General features: G+C 41.9%; 1 protein-coding gene across 1 annotated transcript in view; it reads left to right on the forward strand.

Annotated features, from left to right (window-relative positions):
* The window catches only part of LOC124605576 (brain protein I3), a 44,685-nt gene extending 18,389 nt beyond the window's left edge, over positions 1 to 26,296 (forward strand). The window contains exon 3 of the mRNA XM_047137353.1: positions 24,456 to 26,296. Within this exon, the coding sequence (XP_046993309.1) occupies positions 24,456 to 24,587 (132 nt within the window). The 3' untranslated portion in view covers positions 24,588 to 26,296. The remainder of the gene's footprint in view (positions 1 to 24,455) is intronic.
* The last annotated feature ends 1,132 nt before the right edge of the window (positions 26,297 to 27,428 follow it).

Consider the following 27,428-nt stretch of genomic DNA (forward strand, 5'->3'; position numbering starts at 1 on the left):
TCTACCAGTCTGTGTTGATTTTGAGTATAAGAGTTTTTTTCCAGTTGATTTCTAGGGTTGGTCAGAGGATTTAGAGGCACATGTGGATGTGGCACTGGAAATCTCCTGCAGACTGTCTCTTAGTGCATAGTAAGATATTCTGCATGGTGGGTAATGAGTTGTGTATCACTAATAAGGGGGCTGTCCAGAGGTGGCCAGGCTATATGGGAATGATTTTTGCTGTTTAAGGGATGCCAGCTATCAAAATGCAGATAATGTTGATAATTAGTGCGTTTGATACGGACAGAAGTTTGGATGGTGCCATTGGATAGCTGGAGGTCGATGTACAGGAAAGTGGCGGGCTGGGCTGAAGTAGACCAGTCAAAGCATGTGGTAGAGAATGCATTGAGGTTGTGCAGGAATCAAGAGAGGGTGTTTGGCTCTGGGTCCAGGTCATGAAGAACGTAGTCATTGCTTAAAGTCATTAGGAATGTTAGCCGAAGACTTCCAGCATAAGAAATCATCATCATTCTGCCAACAGCCTTATCGAAGAAGACAAAGGAGTGGACAGAGGTTCAGGGCTGTCTCGCACTTGAGGTAGGTAACTGCCTGTAAAAGGTGGACGAATTAGCAATTATCAATAGCATGAGGATGCAGAAGGAAAAGGAAACCCCTGTATTAAAGATATATCAGGTGTAGCCACAAGACGTGTGGCCTATAACTGGGAAAGCATCATAATGATCTCTCCATTGGTAAAATATTCCAGATTAATATTCCATTATGATCTCCATGAGAGAACTGCCAAGCAGGTGAGCTGACTGAGGAAATGATGGAATAACCAACAAGAATGTAACATTCTAATACTCAGGGTGTGGAAGGTCAGAAGTTGGAATGTGGTAGGGAAGCTAGAAATCTGAGAAGGGAACTACAAGGCTCAATCTTGAGATAGTGAGGGTCAGTGAAGTGAAGTGAAATGGAAAGAAGACAAAGATTTCTGTTCAGAAGAATATAGGGTAATATCAGCAGCAGCACAAAATGATGTAACGGGAGTAAGATTCGTTATGAATAAGAAAGTGGGGCAGAGTGTGAGGTATTGTGAATAGTTCAGAAATAGGATTGTTCTCATAAGAATCAACAGCAAACCAATGCTGACAATAATAGTTCAGGTATGCATGCTGAAGATGAAGAAATAAGGGAAATATACGATACTGAATGGGCGATTTAGTACGTAATTTATAATGAAAATCTAATAGTCATGGGTATTGGAACACAGTTGCAGGGGAAGGAAAGGAAGAAAGGATTATGGGAGAATGTGGGCTTGGTTGTAGTAATGAGAGAGGAGAGAGACTAATTGAGTACTGCAATAAATTTCAAATGGTAATTGTGAATACTCTATTTAAGAATAACAGGGAGTGAGATAATTGTAAAAGACTTGGAGACAGAGAAATGATACAGCTGGATTACATTATAGTCAGACAAAGATACTGAAATCAGGTATCGAATTGTAAGATGTACTCAGGAGCAGATATAGACTCAGACCACAATTTAGTAATGAAGAGTAGACTGAAGTTTCAGAGAATTGTTCAAAGAAAAATCAGTGTGGAAGGAAGTGGGATACTGAAGTACAGATTAAGGATGTGATGCTTTCGCAGTTAGCTAAAGGTGGGGTGCTACAATAAGGAATACCAGAGTAGGCAGTTCAGTCGAACAAGATTGGATATCTGTAAAAAGGGCAATATTAGACGTTGGAAACACAGACATAGGTACTAGGAAGATAATTACAAAGAAACCTTGGACAACTAAAAAAATACTTCAATTGATTGACGAAAGAAGGAAGTACAAGAATATTCCGGGAAACACAGGAATACAGCAATATAAACCAGTTACAAATGAAGTCAACAGAAAGTGCAGGTCCGTGCAGTGTAGCCGTGCGGTCTAATGTGTCTTGTCACGGTTCGTGCGGCTACCCCCGTCGGAGGTTTGAGTCCTCCCTTGGGCATGGGTGTGTGTGTTGTCCTTAGCGTTAAGTCAGTTTAATTAGTGTGTAAGCCTAGGGACCAATGACCTCAGCAGTTTGGTCCAATAGTCCTTACCACAAATTACCAGAAAGTGCAGGAAAGCCAAGGCAAAATGGCTGCAGAGAAAATGTGAAGAAATAAAAAGCAAAATGATTGCTGGAAGGACTGACTGAGCACAGAGAAAAATAAAAATGACTTTTGGTGAAATTAAAAGCAAGAACAACTACTTTAAGAATGCAGTGGGACTTCCACTGTTGAATGCAGAGGAGAAAGGGATAAGTGGGAAGAGTATTTTGTGAAGGGGAGGAATTGTCTGATGACGTGATAGAAGAAGAAATAGGAGTTCTTATGGAAGTGATAGGGAATCTAGTGTTAGTCTGAATTTAAAAGAGCTTTGGAAGGCTTGGCATTAAATAAGGCTGAAGGACTGGATTATATTCCATCAGAATTTCTAATATCATTGGGGAAATGGAACCAAATGACCATTTCAAGTAGCTGTGTAGAATCTATGAGACTGGCAACATTCCATCGCTCTTTTGGTAAGACATCATCCTCACAATTCTGAAGATAGTGAGAGGTGATAAGTTCGAGAACTATCATACAACCAGCTTAACAGCCCGTCCATCCGAGTTGCTGACAAGAATAACATACAGAGGAATGGAAAAAAAATTGAGGATCTGTTAGATGATTGCAAGTTTGGCTGTGGGAAAGGTAAAGGCACCAGAGGACTCCTGACATTGCTCTTGATAATGGAAGCAAGACTGAAGAGAAATCAAGGAACATTCATAGGATTTACAAACGTGGAAAAAGCACTTCAGAGTGTAGAATAGAGCAAGATGTTCGAAATTCTGAGAAAAATGGGAGTAAGCTGTATGGAAAGACAGGTGATGTACAATATGTGCAAGAACCAAGAGGGGGAAAAATAAGATTTGAAGACCAAGAACAAAATGATCAGATTAAAAAGGGTGTAAAATTGGATGCAGTCTTTTGCCCCAACTGTTCGATGGAAATAAAAGTTTGTAGGAATTCTGTTGGGTTGTAGCCCAAGGAAACACACTCATTTCTGTATAACTCAGTATATTTCGTACAGACATCCACAATACAAGAAGTCATACGTCGAACTGCCCTGGCAAGATGGCGTTGGCCGTTAGGCTACAGTCAAAGAAGTTGCGATGGCAGATATATCTCATTCGTACTTGTCGACACCATACAGCCGCCACCCTCCTGTCCCCGCAGTGTGGAGCATGGTTTGAGTGTAGTGAAAGGGGGGTGTGTCCGGTGGTGAGGGCAATGGCAGTGATGTGATGGGGATGTCCATCTCCAGAGGTTGTTGCTGCAGGGACCACGCTGGGAGGTCGATGTGGCACTCCCGTAGGTGGTGTGGGTGGCGGACAAGGTGTCAGCCTGCGCGTGTGGATGGAGTGGTGTGGGAAGGGACTGTGTCCCTCATGTGATTGGCTGGCAGCATTCGAACCCTCCCTAGGGGGGTTACCATAGCACAGAGGAGTGTGTAGTCGACCCCGCACAGGATCGGGCGATCGTCTGATGAGCTGGGTTCTGGTCGGGTGGGGCGAGTTGTCTTGCAGCAGGATGAAGATGTGGTTGTTATCGATGAGGATGGTGACGTCCTCCACATGTTCGGGCGGGATGTTGGTTTGCAGAACCACTAGAGGGGGTAGGGGGGAGGAAGTAGTCAGAGGGCGAGAACCCGAGGAATGGCATTGATGGTGACGTAGATGCATGTGGGGATGGGGGTTGCAGTGATCGCTCTGAGGGGTCATAGCTTTAGTATGAGTCCTCAGTGCTGGGAGGTTGTAAAACATCGTCGGGCATGAAAGACGCTGGGTAGAGGTGTGCCGGCTTCACACGGTGGAGAGAAACAGTGAGGGCAGACCTTTAACCCGTATGTCCATCGTGTTAGTGGTGCGGTTTATGACCTCGTATGGGCCTTAATATGGTGGGGCAAGTGGAGACCGGATGGTATCGTCGCAGAAAAAAACGAACTTGCATGAAAGAAGATAGAAGGGCGCGTAGGAGTGGGGAAGGAGGGAGAGTATGGCTAGAGAGGGGGGCAGGTCAGTGAAATGTTTGAAAAAGTGTTTGGATCTGGCTTATGAAGTTTGGGATTGTTCAAGGAGGTAGGTTATAACAGCTCCCCAGGGAGGACAGGGTTTTCACCATAGATGAGCTCACTTGTGGTGCCCTCGATATCTGGTTTGTGTGATGACCGTAGGCTGTGGAGTACCCACGGGATGGCCCGGTCCAAAGACTGTCATGACACCGCAGTGCTGTCTTGAAAGTACGATGCCACCATTCTACCAGTCCATTTGCTTGGTGATTGTAGGCAGTTGTGCGACATTTGTTGATACCACGCAGCTGGCAGAGTTGGGCGAAGAGTGCTGATTCAAGCTGCCGACCCTGGTTGGTGGTAACAGTAGCGGGGCAGTCGAAATGGGAAATCCAGGGAAAAAACAAAAGCCTTAGCTACAGTTACAGCGGTTATGTTGGTGAGAGGTACGGCATCTACCTACTGAGATAAATGATCGATTCAAGAAAGAACATAACGGAAATCCTCGGGGGGGGGGGGGGGGGGGGGGGGGGGAGGGAAGGGAGCCAATGAGGTCCAGGTGTTCATGGCGAAAGCGGCCAGGAGGAATGTCGAATTTGCAGAGAGGTGGAACAATGTGCCCGGTGACTTTGTTGCGCTGGCAGGTGATGCAGTTCTGGCCCCAGGTCTGATAATTGTGCTTCGTGTCTCACCACATGAATCGTTCGTACACGAGGCATGTCGATGCCTTAATTCTGGGGTGTGCTAGAGAATATAGTGTGTCAAACACTGAATGGCAGAGGGGGGGGGGGGGTGAGGATAAGGGGTCGGAGGCTGCTGGTGGAGGAGTCGCACCAGATTTCGTCTTGGACGCCAGCGAATTTTGCTTTGGTGAAAGATAGCGAAGTGGAGGTGCTGTTGAGAAGTCACTGTGTATCCTTGCCCTGTGGAGACACGAGGTCAGAAAGGTCGATGATTGTTGAGATAGTGCTAAGGCAGGAAAGGAAATCTGCAATGATGTTGTCAGTGCCTTTGATATGGCGGACGTCGGTAGAGGACTGAGAGATGAAATCGAAATGCCAAAACCGTTGGGGGTTAGGGTCAAGGGGGGGTTTGATTATGGCATCTGCTACTGGTCTATGGTCGGTCAGGATGTAGAAAGGTCAGCCATCAACGTCGGGGTGGAAGTGTTTCACTGCCTTATAAACTGCTAAAAGTTTGTGGTCGAAGGCTGAGAGCTTTTTTTGGATGCGTGAAAGTTTCTTAGAAAAGAACTGATGTGGCATGACCACGTTGTCGTGGAATTCTTGTAAGACTGTACCTAATTAAGTCACTGGCATCTGTGGTGACGAAGAGTTCAGCATCTGAGGTTGGATAAGCGAGGGTGATGTCTCATGTGAGAGTCATTCAGGGCCTGGAAGGCTGTGTGAATTGGTTACGTCCATGGAAAGGGCACGTCCATGAAGTTTGTTCGCTGGCAAGGGTGTTAGTGAGGGCAGCCTGGGTCTTGGCTGCATCAGGCAAATGACGATGGTAGTAGTTTATTGTTTCCAGGAACTGATGGAGCTCTTCGTATGTTTTAGGGAGTAGCATGGATAAGATTGATTGCACCTTCAATTCAGGGGGGTGTATACTGGCAGCTGACACTGTGTACCCCAAGAATTGGACAGATTGTTGGTGCAGTTGCAGTTTGTCAGTGTTGATCTCGACTCTGTTTGATGAGTGTGTGTCCTTTACTATCATGATGTGGCATTCATGATCTTGTGCGAATTTGCTGAAGATCAGGATATCTTCAAGGTATATGAAACAGAAGTCAAACTGGAGCAAGGGAGAGTCAATAAAGCATTGTCACACCTGGACGGCCTTTTTTAACCCAAATGGCATGAAATGGTACTTGTACAACCCAACGGGGGTGATAATCGCTGTTTTCAGAATGTCTTGGGGTGCAACTGGGATTTGGTGATAAGCACATATGCAATCCAGTATGCTGAAAATTGTAGTACCTGCGAGGAGGTAAGTGAAGTCGGAAATGTTCAGGATAGAATAAACGCCCATCACAGTTCTAGTGTTCAAGCATCAGTAATCGCAACACATATGAAATGAGATGTCTTGTTTAGAGGTTAGGTGTACGGATGATGACCAGTTACTATCGGAGGTCTGTAAAATTCCTGCCTCAAGAAGTTCCTGTATTATCTGGCAAGCCGAGCATAACGTGGGTGGGTTAAGGCAGCGAGCCTATGTGGGCTCTCAGACGTGATGATGCAATGAACAGTTCCGTTCGTTTTGGTGGAAACCAAATGTTCGATGACTGCATCCGCGTGGGGTGTAGTATTGGTTGGTTTATTAGAGGCACATGGCTTGGAAGCTGAGCTTGAGGTGGGCGCAAGAGGTGCATGTAGAGGCTGTCTATTGTCCGTAGTGCACAAGAGAGGCGCGCTCAGCAGTGGTGGTGCTGCCGGCGCACTTGGAGCTATGGAGCAAACTGTGCGAGGTGGGGGGAATTTTTATCAGTGGGTGGGTTCTCACGTGTGGTGGTGGGGGGGTCGTGGTCAGCACCCGGATGGCTGGATTCTCATGAGGCGCACGAGTGTCAGTTAGTGAAGCAGGTGCGAGAGACGTCGACAGTGGTTGGGACGTTGGGGGTAACACTGTGTGATTGAGACTGGAGTCACACGAGATAGGTGTGGTGTTGCTAACCTGTGTGCTGTTGTCGGCGGAGCTGTCTCGTGTGTTGGACGAAGGCTCCAGTGTTGGTGCTGTCAAGTGGTGTGAACTGATGTGGGTGGCGATTGTGGCAAGCTTGTTCTCAGCCCATGCAATGCGGTTCTGTATATGTGGCTCTCGCATCACTCATATGATGTGAATGCTGGACCGGCGCAGTTGATGCAGATGGTACTGCATAGGGTGCGAGCGAGCACAGAAGGCATGGCCAGTACCGTATGAAAAGCGAGCGAGCGGGTGACCCTCCCCCCCCCCCTCCCCCCAGGTTTACTTGCGGTGGCGGCGGCAGGAGGGGGGGAGTTAGTAGAGTGGATGTGCGCGGAGCAGCATAGTAAAATGTTCCCATTGGGCTGTCGACATGACAAACTGGGGCATGTTCGGAGGGGTGGATATCACAGTATCATTACACGGCTCATTGTTCATACCAGGTGGGGGCTTGTAAAGTGCACTGAGTGGCCAAACAGTCACTAGGGATGGAAACTGGCCTGGAAATGTTCGTGATATACGCTGAGCATTGTCCACTTTGTAAACCGATGAAGCAATAAAACACTTGGGCATTGCAAGGGCACGATCAGTACATGTGGTCTGTCCTAATGAAGGAGAGTTTGCAGATGGCACTGTTGTAATGGTCACCCAGATGGCCAACATCTGATACATAGTTTGTGCATGAAATGCAGAATCCATGTCAGTATGATGAAATGCAGGGGCTTTGCTCTTCTCATTATCGTTTTCGAAATGCGTGTGTCAGTGCCCACTCGCTTGAGAGGGAAAGTCTGAGTCTGCAGTTACATGCTGCACTGTCGAGTGGCGAAAGTATTGACGTGACAAAACTGTAGGAAATGTTCGTACAATCCAGGTGGTGGTGAAGTGACGAAATGTCCAGTTATAGGTGCAGAAGCTTTGATATTCATGTGCTGCGCAGCAGGATATGTGGCTGTGTGGAACGAACAAAGGCATAAACAAAGCGGCATGGTAGACGAGAAAATACTTGCACTATGAGGAAATGACATGCGAATTCTTACTCGGTGTCACCACTGTGGGAATTCTGGTGGGTTGTAGCCCAAGGAAACACACTAATTTCTGTATAACTCGGTGTATTTCATACAGGCATCCACAGTACAGCAAGTCATACATCGAACTGCCCTGGCAAGATGGCGTGGGCCGTGAGGATACTGAGTCAAAGAAGTTGCGATGGCGGAGAAAAGGCATTCATACTTGTCGACCGCACAAGTTCAAGAGTAGGATTAAAATTCATGGTGAAAGGCATCAGTGATAAGATTGACTGACGAAATTCCTATTCTCAGTGAAGATGAAGAATTATGGGATCTGTTTAATGGAATAATGAGTACAGAATTTGAACTGAGAGTAAACTAACGAAAGACAAAAGCAGTGAGAAGTAGCAGAAAGGAGACTAGTCAGAAACATCAAAATTGGTGATCACAAAGTTAAGGAGTTCTGCTATGTTGGAAGCAAAATAATCTATGATGGACGAAGCAAAGATGACACAAAAGCAGTCAAAAAGAGCATTCATGGCCAAGGGAAGTCTACAGGTATCAAATATATGCCTAAATTTGGGGAAGAAATTTCAGGGAATGTGTGTTTGGAGCACAGCATTGTGTGGAAGCGAATCATGGACTATGGGAAAACTGGAACAGAAGAGAATTGAAGTATTTGAGATATGATCCTACAGAAGAATTTTTTAAATTAGTTGGACTGAAAGATAGGGAATGAGGAGGTTTTCTGTAGATCAACAAAGAAAGGAACTGAAACGTCCCCTTTGAACAATTATACAAGACTGTGCTTAAACTGACATACAATATTTTTAGCGCAACGCAATCTGACTTTCAAAAATCCCTGCAAAAGAATGGCCCTGAGTAACATTAAACTATACCTTTCAGAAATCACCTCACAAAAATCTTCATTACTCGAACTACTGCAGTACAGCGAGCCACTACTGCCAGCTAAATAAAAGATTCAAACTATGGAAGGCACTAACTACTGATAGGGATAGTTAGCAAATGAAAGATATTAATAGAGAACAAACAATGTATTTACCTTAGTATCATCAAAAGTCATAATATATATAGCAGTTCATGACAAATTACAAAACTCCGCCATCTCTCTCCCCACATCCACCATTGCTGGCGGCTCACCTCCAACTGCGCAACGCTACGCGCTGTTCACATCCAGCTGCCGCTGCCCAACACTACAATGGCAGACAACAATGCAAACTAGACACAGACTGCACACAGCACAGCCAGTGATTTTCACACAGAGGTGGCGTTACCAATAAAAAAACCTAAACAGCCTACTTACATAGCCCCCATGCTCCCCACAAAAAATTTTACAAATTGTTTTGGGCAGTGCCCAATAATGATTTGATAAAATTTTTCATAATTACAATAACAAAGATATCAAATGCACACACTTATTGATACAATGTTGGTCAAAAGCTAAAATTTTCTCACAGTCTATAAAGACAGTCCTGATTCATCACAGTAAAATTACAGTGTTTTTTTTTTTTTTTCAATGTCTGAACAGTAAAAGAGAATGCACACAGAAGTAGTGGATTTCCATGCAGTCTTGAAGAAGTAGTGTTGTCCTTCCAACGAAAAGACAGTGCTGACTCTTGACATGCAGACAGGTAATGGGCCACAACAGAGCAAACCCACAGCAGAGTCAGTCGAAATTTTGAAGAGTATTGGTAGGTAGGTCATCACAGAGCAGACCCACTGTAGTCCTGGTAGAGATTACGGTATTGGTGGGCCACCAGAGGTGCAGACCCACTGTAGTCCTTGTAGAAATAATGGTATTGGTGGGCCATCAAAGATGCAGACCCACTGCAGTCCTTGTAGAAATAATGGTATTGGTCGGTCATCAAAGATGCAGACCCACTGTAGTCCTTGTAGAGATGGCTAGCAGCCATCCGTTGCGACTGTGCAGGTGCACAATCACCATCGAAGATTCTTGCGGAGAATATAGCAAGTCCATAACCACCACTTGTGCACTCACAAAGTTTTTGGAATTGTCCTTAGAACCAGCAATACTGTTATCCAGTCCCTTGCTGAATTATTAACACACGTGCAAACACTATCAGTCCCTACTTCTCACATATTGTCCATATACTATGATCAACAGAAACGTGTGCAGTGAAATGTAACTTACAAGTTACTTAATATAATGGAAGGAAACATTCCACGTGGGAAAAATTATATATAAAAACAAAGATGAGGTGACTTACCGAACAAAAGCGCTGGCAGGTCGATAGACACACAAACAAACACACACACAAAATTCAAGCTTTCGCAACAAACTGTTGCCTCATCAGGAAAGAGGGAAGGAGAGGGGAAGACGAAAGGAAGTGGGTTTTAAGGGAGAGGGTAAGGAGTCATTCCAATCCCGGGAGCGGAAAGACTTACCTTAGGGGGAAAAAAGGACAGGTATACACTCGCACACACGCACATATCCATCCACACATACAGACACAAGCAGACATATTTAAAGACAAAGAGTTTGGGCAGAGATGTCAGTCGAGGCAGAAGTGTAGAGGCAAAGAAGTTGTTGAAAGACAGGTGAGGTATGAGTGGCGGCAACTTGAAATTAGCGGAGATTGAGGCCTGGCGGATGACGAGAAGAGAGGATATACTGAAGGGCAAGTTCCCATCTCCGGAGTTCGGATAGGTTGGTGTTGGTGGGAAGTATCCAGATAACCCGGACGGTGTAACACTGTGCCAAGATGTGCTGGCTGTGCACCAAGGCATGTTTAGCCACAGGGTGATCCTCATTACCAACAAACACTGTCTGCCTGTGTCCATTCATGCGAATGGACAGTTTGTTGCTGGTCATTCCCACATAGAATGCATCACAGTGTAGGCAGGTCAGTTGGTAAATCACGTGGGTGCTTTCACACGTGGCTCTGCCTCTGATCGTGTACACCTTCCGGGTTACAGGACTGGAGTAGGTGGTGGTGGGAGGGTGCATGGGACAGGTTTTGCATCGGGGGCGGTTACAAGTATAGGAGCCAGAGGGTAGGGAAGGTGGTTTGGGGATTTCATAGGGATGAACTAACAGGTTACGAAGGTTAGGTGGACGGCGGAAAGACACTCTTGGCGGAGTGGGGAGGATTTCATGAAGGATGGATCTCATTTCAGGGCAGGATTTGAGGAAGTCGTATCCCTGCTGGAGAGCCACATTCAGAGTCTGGTCCAGTCCCGGAAAGTATCCTGTCACAAGTGGGGCACTTTTGTGGTTCTTCTGTGGGGGATTCTGGGTTTGAGGGGACGAGGAAGTGGCTCTGGTTATTTGCTTCTGTACCAGGTCGGGAGGGTAGTTGCGGGATGCGAAAGCTGTTTTCAGGTTGTTGGTGTAATGATTCAGGGATTCCGGACTGGAGCAGATTCGTTTGCCACGAAGACCTAGGCTGTAGGGAAGGGACCGTTTGATGTGGAATGGGTGGCAGCTGTCATAATGGAGGTACTGTTGCTTGTTGGTGGGTTTGATGTGGACGGACGTGTGAAGTTGGCCATTGGACAGGTGGAGGTCAACGTCAAGGAAAGTGGCATGGGATTTGGAGTAGGACCAGGTGAAACTGATGGAACCAAAGGAGTTGAGGTTGGAGAGGAAGTTCTGGAGTTCTTCTTCACTGTGAGTCCAGATCATGAAGATGTCATCAATAAATCTGTACCAAACTTTGGGTTGGCAGACTTGGGTAACCAAGAAGGCTTCCTCTAAGCGACCCATGAATAGGTTGGCGTACGAGGGGGCCATCCTGGTGCCCATGGCTGTTCCCTTTAATTGTTGGTATGTCTGGCCCTCAAAAGTGAAGAAGTTGTGGGTCAGGATGAAGCTGGCTAAGGTGATGAGGAAAGAGGTTTTAGGTAGGGTGGCAGGTGATCGGCGTGAAAGGAAATGCTCCATCGCAGCGAGGCCCTGGACGTGCGGAATATTTGTGTAAGGAAGTGGCATCAATGGTTACAAGGATGGTTTCTGATCCTAATCCTACTCCTAATGATCCGACTCCTCAAGACACCATCCAAATTGAACCCTGCCTGGAACAGTTCCGTCCTCCGTCACAGCGGGACCCACCTCCTCTTCCTCAAAATCACCCTCTCCAAACCTTCCAGGAATTTCTGACTTCCAGCCTTGCATCTCAATCCTTCTTAAAAAACCTTAATCCTACACCCAACATCACCACTGCTGAAGCCCAGGCTATCCGTGATCTGAAGGCTGACCGATCCATCGTCATTCTTCCGGCGGACAAGGGTTCCACGACTGTGGTACTTGATCGTCGGGAGTATGTGGCTGAGGGACTGCGTCAGCTTTCAGACAACACCACATACAAAGTTTGCCAAGGTAACCCCATTCCCGATGTCCAGGCGGAGCTTCAAGGAATCCTCAGAACCTTAGGCCCCCTGCAAAACCTTTCACCTGACTCCATCAACCTCCTGACCCCACCGACACCCCGCACCCCTACCTTCTACCTTCTTCCTAAAATCCACAAACCCAATCATCCCGGCCGCCCCATTGTAGCTGGTTACCAAGCCCCCACAGAACGCATCTCTGCCTACGTAGATCAACACCTTCAACCCATTACATGCAGTCTCCCATCTTTCATCAAGGACACCAACCACTTCCTTGAACGCCTGGAATCCTTACCCAATCTGTTACCCCCAGAAACCATCCTTGTAACCATTGATGCCACTTCCTTACACACAAATATTCCGCACGTCCAGGGCCTCGCTGTGATGGAGCATTTCCTTTCACGCCGATCACCTGCCACCCTACCTAAAACCTCTTTCCTCATCACCTTAGCCAGCTTCATCCTGACCCACAACTTCTTCACTTTTGAGGGCCAGACATACCAACAATTAAAGGGAACAGCCATGGGCACCAGGATGGCCCCCTCGTACGCCAACCTATTCATGGGTCGCTTAGAGGAAGCCTTCTTGGTTACCCAAGTCTGCCAACCCAAAGTTTGGTACAGATTTATTGATGACATCTTCATGATCTGGACTCACAGTGAAGAAGAACTCCAGAACTTCCTCTCCAACCTCAACTCCTTTGGTTCCATCAGTTTCACCTGGTCCTACTCCAAATCCCATGCCACTTTCCTTGACGTTGACCTCCACCTGTCCAATGGCCAACTTCACACGTCCGTCCACATCAAACCCACCAACAAGCAACAGTACCTCCATTATGACAGCTGCCACCCATTCCACATCAAACGGTCCCTTCCCTACAGCCTAGGTCTTCGTGGCAAACGAATCTGCTCCAGTCCGGAATCCCTGAATCATTACACCAACAACCTGAAAACAGCTTTCGCATCCCGCAACTACCCTCCCGACCTGGTACAGAAGCAAATAACCAGAGCCACTTCCTCGTCCCCTCAAACCCAGAATCCCCCACAGAAGAACCACAAAAGTGCCCCACTTGTGACAGGATACTTTCCGGGACTGGACCAGACTCTGAATGTGGCTCTCCAGCAGGGATACGACTTCCTCAAATCCTGCCCTGAAATGAGATCCATCCTTCATGAAATCCTCCCCACTCCGCCAAGAGTGTCTTTCCGCCGTCCACCTAACCTTCGTAACCTGTTAGTTCATCCCTATGAAATCCCCAAACCACCTTCCCTACCCTCTGGCTCCTATACTTGTAACCGCCCCCGATGCAAAACCTGTCCCATGCACCCTCCCACCACCACCTACTCCAGTCCTGTAACCCGGAAGGTGTACACGATCAGAGGCAGAGCCACGTGTGAAAGCACCCACGTGATTTACCAACTGACCTGCCTACACTGTGATGCATTCTATGTGGGAATGACCAGCAACAAACTGTCCATTCGCATGAATGGACACAGGCAGACAGTGTTTGTTGGTAATGAGGATCACCCTGTGGCTAAACATGCCTTGGTGCACAGCCAGCACATCTTGGCACAGTGTTACACCGTCCGGGTTATCTGGATACTTCCCACCAACACCAACCTATCCGAACTCCGGAGATGGGAACTTGCCCTTCAGTATATCCTCTCTTCTCGTCATCCGCCAGGCCTCAATCTCCGCTAATTTCAAGTTGCCGCCACTCATACCTCACCTGTCTTTCAACAACTTCTTTGCCTCTACACTTCTGCCTCGACTGACATCTCTGCCCAAACTCTTTGTCTTTAAATATGTCTGCTTGTGTCTGTATGTGTGGATGGATATGTGCGTGTGTGCGAGTGTATACCTGTCCTTTTTTCCCCCTAAGGTAAGTCTTTCCGCTCCCGGGATTGGAATGACTCCTTACCCTCTCCCTTAAAACCCACTTCCTTTCGTCTTCCCCTCTCCTTCCCTCTTTCCTGATGAGGCAACAGTTTGTTGCGAAAGCTTGAATTTTGTGTGTGTGTTTGTTTGTGTGTCTATCGACCTGCCAGCGCTTTTGTTCGGTAAGTCACCTCATCTTTGTTTTTACAAGTTACTTAATTTGATGAACTGGTGTCAATTACAATTTTATAACATAAGAATACAATAACAAAGGTACAAAATACATAATTAAAGAACATAACAATACAGATAACATTTGGGTAATGCAGGCTTTACATAAGAATAGAAATAAACATGTACATCAGTGTTACAAGAATTATGGCGTAAGTACATACATAAAAGATCAAAATAACTTTCGAAACATCAACTTCACACGTGAGCATTAAAACAAAACAGAACAAGTAATGTCTGAACATCTTTACAAAGTAAATGACATAGTATTAGAAAAATTCTACAACATAAATCTTATTAGCTAAACACTTAAAGACAGGAAAAAGACAAATACACAATGGTACATACACACATAGCAAAATAATACAAAAGGAAAGGACAGGGTTTGTTTTACTGCAGTATTTTGCGTGGAGATCTCCCTTGGTTCATCATTATTCCCAAAAGTCCTATCTATACCTGATTTCTGTACCTTTTTTTTCGTATAACTTCTCAATGCATTTTTTTTCCCTATTGTCCATAGTCAGTTTCTTATGTAGTCTACCCCCTCTTAAGCTAACCTAAATCTACTGAGCTCAGATGCTAAACTAAGGGATGAGGCAATGCAGCAGCACAAAACAATTAACACACACAGCAATGATCAAAAATACAAATGGCGAAGCAAGCAGCATAAATTACAACTAATATAAGGCAATGAGCAGCAAACAAGAAAAATAAATCAGTAGTAAAACTGGCTTAACAGCGTAATACAAAGTCAAATTCAGTAACACTATGCCTGGCAAACAGCAGCAGAAAATGAAATACCTAAACATGACATAGCTCAAGCAGAAAAAATATTGCACTAAAAATAACAACGCAGATAAGGGAAATGTATAATAACATCTTAATGTCTATCTAATTAAAGTGGTGCACCACAACTTATTCTACAAAATAAATTACCAAGTACCTGAAAAGAAAATTATGAATGCAGTTCCTGTGAAGGTGCTCCCTCATTTTTTTTAAAAAAAATTATTATTTACTCGATCTGTAGACAGAAAATATTTATATTAGTACATCTATAAAATTTTATTTTAACCAATGCTGCAGTGCAGCTAGAAACTAGATATCAAATGAAATAAGCAACTATGTACAAAGTAAAGCATAAGAACATCATTCAGTAGTCATTAGGCATTTCATAAGTTAGTAGAAAAATCTCTCAACTAGAGAGACAGTAGTCATAATCAGGTGTATATACATAAAAATATTTCTCGTCATTTCACCAGGCAATTTAGTAAATATCATAAATTAAGAACTCTACAGTGTAATCATGTTTTCAAGTTTGAGGGTGTCGTATTTACGATGCTTTCTACAAAGGAATGTCGATAGCGAGGATAATGGCCTCCCCCTTTTTTTTCTACCACCTAATGGCTTTTTCTCAAGGCGGCTGGCACACCTGGCCGCTCACAACGAATTACGTCACGGTCACTTACCTTTCTTACCGAAATATTTACGACAGCAGTTTTCGCTACAGTGACAGTCTCATATAAAAATTTCACAGGTCGAAAATTTGCGTTACAAATGTGTAGAAACAAAATCCTGTAAATATAACAGCGTCCAAAAAATTTTCGCCAGCATTGTGATACATTCACGCATATACACACATTTCATAACTCTTAAAGTACGATTCTTGGTTTCCAACAACCTTTTTCACAAATCAGAGTCCCTAATCACTACTCATTATTCCTTACCTTATTCGTCGACACTTCTTCAGTATTTCATCATAAGAAATACGTAGCATTATCAAACTCCTCATATTCGGTATCATCATCTTATTAATCATAAACATACCTCAACAGTATAATACACATCGTCGTCGTAATAATATCATAACATCTTAGTCAACTCTCAAAATCGTCGTAGCTTCCTCCAATAATTTCAAAACCTAAAAAAAATTCTCTACTCATGTCAATAGTGTCATCTGCCTCAAATGTACTTCAAAAATCATGATCCCATACCAAATACATCATTCAAAGCTCTCGTAGTATCACAATGGTTCTGAAAAAATATGAACAGTTTACAAAGTACAGACAAAATACAATTTCATAAGTGTGAAGTTATCCAACTGTGTAATTATGTAAACATCTGTCACTGATATAGTAAAATAAATGTTTGTCTCTCTCAGTTAAACGATCAGATAGCTGTGTAATTTACGTGTTAGAGAAATATGGTACCGATGTGTAAAGTTGTATAAGCAAATACCATATTAGCTAGGGCTCCTTGTGCTTGCCAAACACATGGTACACAAAGTAAGCGTATACCCCCCTGAGGATTAATGTAATTATACCCTCAGGTGTTACAGATTACAGCAGTGGAATGAAATGTGTCGCGGAAAACCTTTGTATCATTGTGCTTCAAATATCTTTAAAAATAAATGATTTAAGTACAAAATTAATCACTCAAATACGTGTACTGTAGCGCTAAATGTGCGTCTTGCTGTAAGATAATCTCTGTGGAAGTGTCGTAGTTATCGTCCTCCGAAAGCTAAGTTCTGCAGAAGCCAATGTACTTACCTCATGATAAACAAAAGTGAAATGCTTTGCGTATAGATATCTTAGTTATTACGCTTATTGCCATGATGAAGAAAGTACTGTGCTGTAACGTATTGTTGTGCCACGAAAAAGGCTGTCTCATTGTTGCTATACCACAAACGTTACTACTAAAACATATTTTACTTTCCAGAAGAATTCAGAAAAACTGTGCAGATATAAAGCAGATACAGCACAAAAGTAACAATGTAAATTGTGTCACACATTAGTAGCGTCGTGATATAATTGTGTAGCTGTCAAAGAAACCAAGTGCTAAGTCATCTTTAATCCCACAGAAAGTACTTCAAATAAAGAATGTCTTTTCAAGTAAACCAAAATGTTGCATGAAAATCTCATTAACAGTGCCAGTATATGTTCTAAGTATGTGAGCCTTATATTCGTTACGTAATCGTGCAACAAACAAGCAAGAATGCACACACACAATAACACTGTGTCGTCTGTCCACAATAACAATGCATTCGTAATTTCTGTTTAAATAAGTTCTCTTGGTTCTTGACTGGATATTTAACTTCAAACATTGTTGTATGTTAACAGATTCTAAGTCTGACAAAGCATACTAGCAATGTAAAGTGAAAACTTATGTGGCAAAGACAAAGTTAAAAAGCAGATTATCTTTCAATAAACGGTTTTACATGTGAAATCTGGTGTAAACCTTTACTCTTCATAATACGCAGACTTTCAACTGAAAAGCAATTGTCATGTTTTATACGTCGGTAAGGAATGCTAAAATTTTTCTCAAGGTTAGCGTCTATGTTAATTTTTCTCTGAGCCAGCCGGCGCACGCGGCTGCCTGTGGTGCGAGTCATTGTCTGTTCCTTTGTTGGCGCGTGTCGTTATTGGGATTAGGAGACCTAACGTCTACAAATTCACGTTGTCGAAAGTGCCCTGTTCTGTTTGAATCCCGTCAGTTCTGATGCAATTCAGGTCTGTCGTTACGATCACATCGTCTGTCGTCATGTCGGTAGTTCCTGTAGTTTCTTTCTTGTCGGTTAAGTGGTGGAGAATTTCTCCCTGAATCGTAACTGCGCGCTGGACCATTGCGTCTAAAGTTATTCTGTCTCCCTTGATAATAATTATTTTGGTTCCCAAATTGTCTGTTTCTCTGATTGTCTCTGTGATAGTCACTACCGCAGAGAGGTGATCTTTCCCAGTAATTATTACTACTCTGCCAACGGTTGTCATACGGGTGGTGTCTGTTTTGGTCACGATATGTGTTGTGAGAATAGACTTGTCGTGTCCAGTTATTATTTCTTTCATTGCGGAATTGTGACAGATGTGACCTGTAATTGTTGTGCTCTTGTTTCCGCGTTCCCCGATTGTCAGTGTCAATTTCCAGTTCTTGTAACAGCCCCTGAAAAGCCTCAATGTCTTCTTTGCAACGTCCTGCTAAAATAATATGTCGTAAATGTTCAGGTAATTTGATTAAGCAAATGCGGATGAGTTCTGAGGGGCTGTATGGGTTTGAAAGATACTGATTCTTATGCAACATGTATTCAAAATATTTCACAAGACTGGAAAATTCAGATTGTTCAAAGTGTTTCATCATCATGATGCTATGTTTTACTCGGTCTTGTGTAGCTTGAGACCAATATGCTGAGAGGAAGGCATGGTAAAATTCTCCTTCACTGTGACAATCGTGAATGACCGATCGCATTCTTACAGCTGGTTCATTCTCTAAGTAGCCACACATAAATTCTAATCTGTGTTCTAACGACCAGTTGGGAGGAAAACAATGAGAGAATTGATGGAGCCATGCTTGTGGATGAATGTCGTTGCCAGAATTTTTAAATGTTTTGAATTTACGTGTAGTAATGAACAGCTTATAGTCAAAATCATCATGTCGGCGAGTCGCATATCGGTCATTGTTAGGTCGTGTCGGCCGTTCCATCTCAAAATTCGGTGCACATTGCCAATTTCTTTCATAACTTCCGAAATGCCCTGTGTTATTATTTTGCGGCTTTTCCGTATTTCTAAGTCCCTCTTCCCGTGTTGGAGCGCGAGTGTCCTCTGAAATTTGTAACTTTTGTATTACCTGTGTCAGCTGATCTTGTACTTCCCGGATTTCTCTTTGGTGTTGCGTATTAATTTGATTCAGATTTTGTTTCAGTTTCCTAATTTGTTCGCACTCTTCTGTGTCATTAAAGACTACTGGTTTTGTGTCATTCAGATTATCATCTACCTTCGTAGATAAATTAGTGAACTGATCCGAAAGTTCGGCTACCTTCTCCGATAGTGTACTTATTTCCTCAGTGTGTTTTTCTGAACCAAGTTTCAGAGTATCTACTGTGTCCTTTAAGTTTTCCTGAGCTTTTGCAAGTTGCGTAACCGAATTGGTAGATGCAACTGAGTCAAATTTAGCTTGCAAGGTCTCATGATTTTCATGAACAATAATTTGCAGTTCTTTTATGGCTGCTTCGTGATTCTGTAATTCATTTTCATGCCGCGAAAAAATAGTTTGGAAATGCTCCCAAATTTGTGTTTTTACGTCATTACAAACTTTTTGACATTTCGATTCGATGTTATGTAGCTCAGTAGTTAAATCTTCACGCGTTTGTTCAAGAGTTTGTTCCAATGAGTCTAACTTTTGAAGCTGTTGCTGTGTTTGTCTCTGGTGGTGTTCCATTGTGTCTAACTTTTGAAGATTTTGTTCCATTGTGTCTAACTGTTGCTGTGTTTGTCTCTGGTGTTGTTCCATTGTGTCTAACTTTTGAAGTTTTTGTCCCATTTGTCTCTGATTTTGTTCCATTTGTTGCATTAATTGCAATAATAATGTATTAGTGTCTGGAATCTGTTTCTCTATGCTTTTTGGTAGTGCATTTTCACCGGCAACATTCACATTTTGACAAGCAGAAAATGTGTCTTGACTCATTTGAGAAAACGGTGAGGACCCAAAACCTAAGTCTACAGTATTTGCAATATTGTGTTCTGTCATTTCGGATTCCTGAGGCGAGCTGTTGCTGACCGATCGATCGATAATGCTTCCCTGTTCACTAATTGTTTCACTGTCTACACCATTGTTTGCAGCCTGCTCCATTTCCCTATGCACAATCACCAAATTACTACTTTGAACATCAGTTAATTCATTACTCGGTGGCGCTAACACACTGCTTTCGTTTTCACTGTCATTTCTCAGTTTACTTTGGAGCCTAGTATTACATTTTTCACACGCCATTATTGTCACAATATTTCACACAATAACACAGAAAAGCACAATTTGAAGAGCAAAAATAAGAGAACACATTAACATAGTACTGAAAATAATATCTCGTTAATTGCAAGCGCAGCAGCGAAATACTTGGTGCAAATTAACATGCATGCCACAACAACAATGAAAGACTGCAACTACAAAGGAGATTCTCTCTACAATTACGCGCTAGCAATAAACAATAGCTACACTAATTACACAAACTACAAGAAAAAATCAGAAGATTCCAGTGAGGTATCCTAGGCTAAGGGTCGACATATCAAACGTCCCCTTTGAACAATTATACAAGACTGTGCTTAAACTGACATACAATATTTTTAGCGCAACGCAATCTGACTTTCAAAAATCCCTGCAAAAGAATGGCCCTGAGTAACATTAAACTATACCTTTCAGAAATCACCTCACAAAAATCTTCATTACTCGAACTACTGCAGTACAGCGAGCCACTACTGCCAGCTAAATAAAAGATTCAAACTACGGAAGGCACTAACTACTGATAGGGATAGTTAGCAAATGAAAGATATTAATAGAGAACAAACAATGTATTTACCTTAGTATCATCAAAAGTCATAATATATATAGCAGTTCATGACAAATTACAAAACTCCGCCATCTCTCTCCCCACATCCACCACTGCTGGCGGCTCATCTCCAACTGCGCAATGCTACGCGCTGTTCACATCCAGCTGCCGCTGCCCAACACTACAATGGCAGACAACAATGCAAACTAGACACAGACTGCACACAGCACAGCCAGTGATTTTCACACAGAGGTGGCGTTACCAATAAAAAAACCTAAACAGCCTACTTACAGAACATACGGAAAACACTAACGAGGAAAAGGGACAGGATGATGGGACACATGTAAAGGCACCAGGTAATAACTACCACAGTACTAAGGGGAGCTGTACAAGGCAGAACTTGTACAGGAAGACAGAGATTGAAATAGATACAAAATAATTGAGAATTCAGGTTGCAAGTGCTACTCTGAATTGAAGAGACTGGCACAGGACAGGAATTTGTGGCAGTCCACATCAAACTTATTTTACAGGCCTCTTGATCACATTATTATTATTATTATTATTATTATTATTATTATTATTATTATTATTATTATTATTACAATTACAGGTTTCAGTTTGACTTTCTATAAAAGTCCTGGTGCTACAAAGATAAAATTTTACATGATGAACAGCCATGTATACCAGCCACACACACCATAAAATATTCTGATGTAGTATCAACATCAAACTAAACATGTTGGTACATAGTAAGTGCTGGTGATGATCAGAATGCGTCTGGTATTTATGCAGGGAAACTGATGCCAGCAGAGGGCACTATAGCTAGGCTACATGATTAACCAGTATCACAAATGTAATGATTAAAATGTGGTATGCATAGTCATTAATGAAAATGACTTCACATGGGAAAACTAGTGTCTGACAATGAAACATGTACTGATGTACTCCATGTGGAGTTGGATCCATACTTAAAATCCACATAAAAAGTGCAAATATTAGTAATGTGAAGCTTATAGCCTGACAAGGTAAAACATAGAGTTGTATAAAAGCCAGTATAAAAAAAGCACAAGATTAAAAACACCTATAAAATAAAATCTTCCAGCCTGACAGATCAATTACCAAAAACGTAATTGTGAGGCAATTAATGAATCAGTGACTATTCATTAAAAATTAAAAAATTGATAGTCGATAATACATCTGGAATGTGGTCTCAGTGGCGGCACGTCGTGGCTTCTCTGTATGACGTTCTTGTTATTTTGATGTATTCAGAAATCTACTGGTTTGAGCACCGTTGAGCGCTTCAGCCGACTGGCGTGCAGCCGGGTGCGCCAGCTGCTGGTAACAAGGAAACTGGGCCTTCCTTCACAAGTTCCACTGCAGGAAAAACAAGAACATCGTACAAAGAAGCTACGACATGCCGCCATTGAGAACATACTCCAGATGTATTATTGACTATCAATTTTTTAATTTTTAATGAATAGTCACTGCTTCATTAATTGCCTCACAATTATGTTTATGGTAATAGATCTGTCAGGCTGGAAGATTTTATTTTATAGGTGTTTTTAATCTTGTGCTTTTTTTTATACTGGTTTTTATACAACTGTATGTTTTACCTTGTCATGCCATAAGCTTCACATTATTAATATTTGCACTTTTTCTGTGGATTTTAAGTATGGAAGTATGTCAGTACATGTTTATTGTCAGATGCGCATTTTACCACGTGAAGTAATTCTCATTGATGACTATGCATACCACATTTTAACCTTTACAGTTACTGGTTAATCATGTAGCCTAGCTATAGTGCTCTCTGCTGGCATCAGTTTCCTTGAATAAATACCAGATGCATTCTGATCATCACCAGCACTTACTATGTACCTACATGTTTAGTTTGATGTGGATACTACATCAGAATATTTTATGGTATGTATGGCTGGTATACATGGCTGTTAATCATGTAAACATTTTATCTTCGTAGCACCAGGACTTCTATAGATTTAGCACCAGTAAACTAACTTAGTTGGTTACACACAGTTTTTGTTTTTGTAACAGATCTGATGATGGCAGTAGCTGAAAGCAGTCATAGTGAAATGTAAAAAAATAATAATAATTATGTGATCAAGACGGACCTGAAAAATAAAGTGCCAAAAATATGATCACAAACTCATTTTCAGACTATATGTCTTCAATTAATATGTCCACATCAAACCAGTCAGAAGACAGTTGACTCAAAAAAAAAATTACCTCAAAGGAAATTTAGTTATATATGTGTGGATGTAAATATATAGGTACATAAAGAATTAGCTGGTGGAGTCAAAAGGATGTTCAGGAGAGATACCAGTAAGGCCAAGGGCGTGGGTATGTTGGTATACAAGGAAATGGTGTTGATAATGGCAAGTAGGCTTACTGGTGGTAATGTGGTGTGGGGGATAGTCAAGAGACAGTGAGGGAAGTGATTTATGTCTTTGATTTGGGAGTTTATGTTGTGGCAGTTTTAGATGTTGGTCAACAGGACCCAAGATTAAGTGGAAACAAAATAACCAGCTTCAGTGCGTTGTCTGGAACTTATAGGTTTATGGATTTTAGGAAGCCCTCAGAAGGTGATAGTGCAAGGAGTAATTGGGTGTGTATGTATGGGGTGGGGGGGGGGGGGGAGGGAGAGAGAGAGAGAGAGAGAGAGAGAGAGAGAGAGAGAGAGAGAGAGAGAGTGAGTGATTGATTGATTAAGCCCTTCCCAAAATCTCTCCCCAGAGCTAATCACCCTCTTCACCCAATTGCCTTTGCACACTTACCTTTCACATGGTTCCCAAATTCCATAAACCTAACAATCCTGATGACCCATTATATCTAATTGCTGTGTTCTCACTAAAGGAAATCTCTCTGACCAGTTACCCACAGCCTAGCTTACTATATCAAACATACAAACCTCTTCCTTCCAACTCCCAACCATCCCCACCCATTACCACTTGAATCCCCATTTACCACTTTTAATGCCCCCTTCTTATACACCAATATCCCCCACACCCATGCCCTTACATTTATTGAACACTACCTCCCCAAAGTTCTTCAGACTCCAAATCCACCTCCACCTACCTTACACACCTAATTAACTATGTCGTCATATATTTCTCCTTTGAGGATAAGATATACAAACAATTTCTGCCGTGGCTATGCGCTCCCACATAGCATCCTCTTATACCAACCTGCGTATGGACCACCAGAGGAAATATACCTAGCCACCCAAGATCCCAAACCCTTCATCTGGTTCAGGTTCAGTGACAATTATTTTCATGATCTGGACACAGTGCGAAGACAATCTATGCTCATTCCTCCACAACCTCAACACCTTCTCTCCCACCTGCTTCATGTGGTTATTCTCAGGCCAGCATTACACCTCTCCAGGGACTCTGTCAAAACCTTAATCCAAATCAACCTCACTGATCAACAACAATTTCTTCATTTTATGATTGTCATTACTTCCTCACTAAAGTCTTCCAAACAATCTGGGTAATCATGGGCAATGCATATGCAGTGACGAAAAATCCCTTGTCCATTATACCAAAGATGCCTTCACACACAGACGTTACCTCAAAATCTAGGCCAGACAGTTTTCCTGTACCATTTCCACAAACACCCTAAATCTCTGACCACCCACAGGAGCTAGCTGCAGAGTAGCACACCCTTCATCTCACTATGTTATCATTCTGAATTAGAACAACTGAATCATATCTTTCATCAGAGTTTTGACTAATTATCATGATAACCAGAAATGAGGAATATGTGCTCGAGCTCTTATTGTAGGGGACAAAAAATTCAACCAGTGTTTTATAATGTATGATGGAGATCTTTGTTCGTGCCGTAATGTTACATTATAATTTGAGGAGTCTGTCTAAATACTTTTCTGTTTTATCTTTCAGATTGGTGTACTTGAAGATGACTACACATGCCTCGGAATATTCTGTGCCATTTTCTTCTTTCCACTAGGCATACTTTGCTGTTTGGCTTTGAAGAACAGACGATGTTCAAATTGTGGAGCATATTTTGGTTGAGAATCATTGTTGTTTCTGGGAAAGCATTCTAGTTATGTGGATCTTTTACATATGTAACAGAAGAGCAATATTGACGTTAAAGAAAGTGTTATTAATTTTCGTAGATGATTTTTTATGTATGTTACAATATCCACACTTGTGAATTGCAAGTTGCCTTGTAGTGCAGTGTATCTACATACTAATTTCTTTAAGAAGTAAGTGTACTGTGAGATGAATTCTCATTTGTGTAATAAAATGTGACATATTTTTATAGCTCGAGTTACAAAGTAAAGCATACCTTTATATTTTTGTGGGCCACTTGTTGTTTAGACATTTTGGAGTCGTTGCATAAATATGCTTAAGAGAGTCTAAAATTCCATGACAGTGAAGAGTCAGTTTTCACTGCTACATTATTGAAATACCATTATAATAGCAGAAAGGTGGCATTTTTGTATGTCCTGTTATTAAATTGTGTAATGATTTTAAAGCATTATGTCATCATTATTCACAGCTGTATGGAATGAGGAGGATTGCTGATTTTAATGCAGTGGCTTGTCATTCCTCAGAATACATGTAAAATGTACTTAATGTTATTTTAAAGTATGTTAATTAAAAATCTCTTAACTATTACCAGAAGTGTAATGAAGAAATATCTTGAAATATTAGCAACCAAAGAATTTCTATTAAACAAATTATATTTAAAAATAATAAGTGCCTTTTTTAGTAACTGCATTGACATTTCATGGTTGCTTATTGGGGAGTGGAGCATAATTTCTTCCCACTATCTGATAGATTTAATTAACCAATATTATAAGTAATTGTTAAAACTGTTTGGCTACAAACTGCCATTGCAGAAGAATAATTTGAGCTGCACATAGTAAAATTTCTAAATGTATAAGGCCACTTAATATCAATACCAGTTGCATCTTGGACCGTACATTCCAACTCTTTCTCATACAGAGACAAAATGTCTTGTAAAAGAATGTAGAACAACAAAAAGGAGGTTGTCAGAAAGAACACAACAGGGAAGAAATAAAATTGATTGTTCTGACAGCAACCACCAGATAAATGGACTGTTTGTAAGTGGCTGATTAAGGAGCTTCAGATTGTGCACAGCACCATTGAGACTTCCTTTAAAATAACCACAGATAAGGTATTATAAAAAAGAAATTGAAATAGTTAAGGGAGTGTGTAAATTGATTGTCATACTCGTGTATTATAATGAATAAAAAGTGTTACATTTGGGTGGTGGTGGTGGTAGTAGTAACCTTAAGCAGGCTAATCTTTAAATGAGTTCAATGAAACGGATATACACATTGAAAGCTGATTTTCAAGTTTGGTTTCCTTTTCTATACTGTGCAGACTAAGCAGAACTTTTAAAACAAATGAATTATTTATAGAAGCTGTATGTTGTGTTCTGTGCTCCTAATTGCTTCTAAAAATTTCACTTACATATATCACTGTAATGTACTGGTGAAACTGATGATTATAATAGTAACAGAAGCACCTAAAATCATGAATACAATATGTTTGACTTGGCAACACTGCTTGTACATACAAGTTACTGAAGTGCAAGAAATTTGGTAGCAATGCGCTTGTGGCTGTGTTTCATATTCATGTAAGCTAAGCATGTGAGGCAACTAGAAAGATATTTGGGGAAGTGTATCAAAAACTTATACGATGATTGTGCACGTGGACAGCAATACTTCAGTAAAAAGCCATGGAAGAAACATTGCAACATGTCTCACAAGTGTTTACATTTGTGACCATATGACAATCTCCAAACCTACAGTTCCCACAAAAAATCATTTAGTGTAAGTGATCATGTAAGGTAGTAATATAGTTTGATTCTCTCTCTCTGTCGCTGTCTTTCCCTGTAACAACTCAGGTGTTGTACATAGTAGATGCTTTGTGTCGCTTTTTCTTGCCCCACTGCAACAGCGGTAAATCTTGTTCCTTTTTATGCAGACTTGACCTTGGAGAATAGATAAAAGACACATGGTGCTAGGTTGGGCATTCAGTGTGGGTGGTCTAACATTGAGATGTATTACATTAGAAACCTCTTAACAGATAATGTGGTATTGGTCAGTGCCTTGCTGCAGGACACAAGATTTATTCTTCCACAATTCAGGCCTTTCTTTCTGATTTCCTCGCAGAGTTGAGCATGAGCCTCAAGGTAGTAAAGTTGACTTATAGTTTAACCTTCAGGAGCCTAGTGAAGATACATAATTCCATGAATATTGAAAAAAAAAACCAGTCATCATCACTTTGAACCTTGATTTGCTCAGTTGAGCTTTATTTTCTTTCGGTGAAGTTGTGCCCTTTCCAGTGCTTGGATTGGCACTTAGTTTCTGGATCATAAGTGAAAAACCAAGATTCGTCACATATCACTCTTTCCAAGAAATTAGGATCAATTTCAGTGGTATTCAAATTGCCAGTCATACTGATTAATTAATAATTTTAAGAATAATAATTATGATGTAAATTTGCAGGTGCCGCACAAGAGACACGGCAATAGTGAGATTGCTTGTAAGCATGTGTCTCGGATAATTTACACACAGGAACCCTCGCTCTGTAACATATGTTACACTATTAGATGATATCTCTTGCAGCCTTGATGTTATTTACCTCCTCCTCCTCTTCTTCTTTTTTGAAGACAATGTTATGGTATCCAGCTTGCTCTGCTCAAATTTCTTGCTTCTCCAAAAGTATTACAGGTACCAGTTACATAGATATATCAGGTGAAATAAAGAACTAGTAAGTGACATTGGCTTATTACTATTCCACATTATTAGTGAACTAAACAGAAATTCACATACTCTATCATGGATGGAAAAGGACAAACACTACAAGATGGATGAA

The sequence above is a fragment of the Schistocerca americana genome, chromosome 3 (genome assembly GCF_021461395.2).
Source record: "Schistocerca americana isolate TAMUIC-IGC-003095 chromosome 3, iqSchAmer2.1, whole genome shotgun sequence".
Taxonomy (NCBI): Eukaryota; Metazoa; Arthropoda; class Insecta; order Orthoptera; family Acrididae; genus Schistocerca; species Schistocerca americana.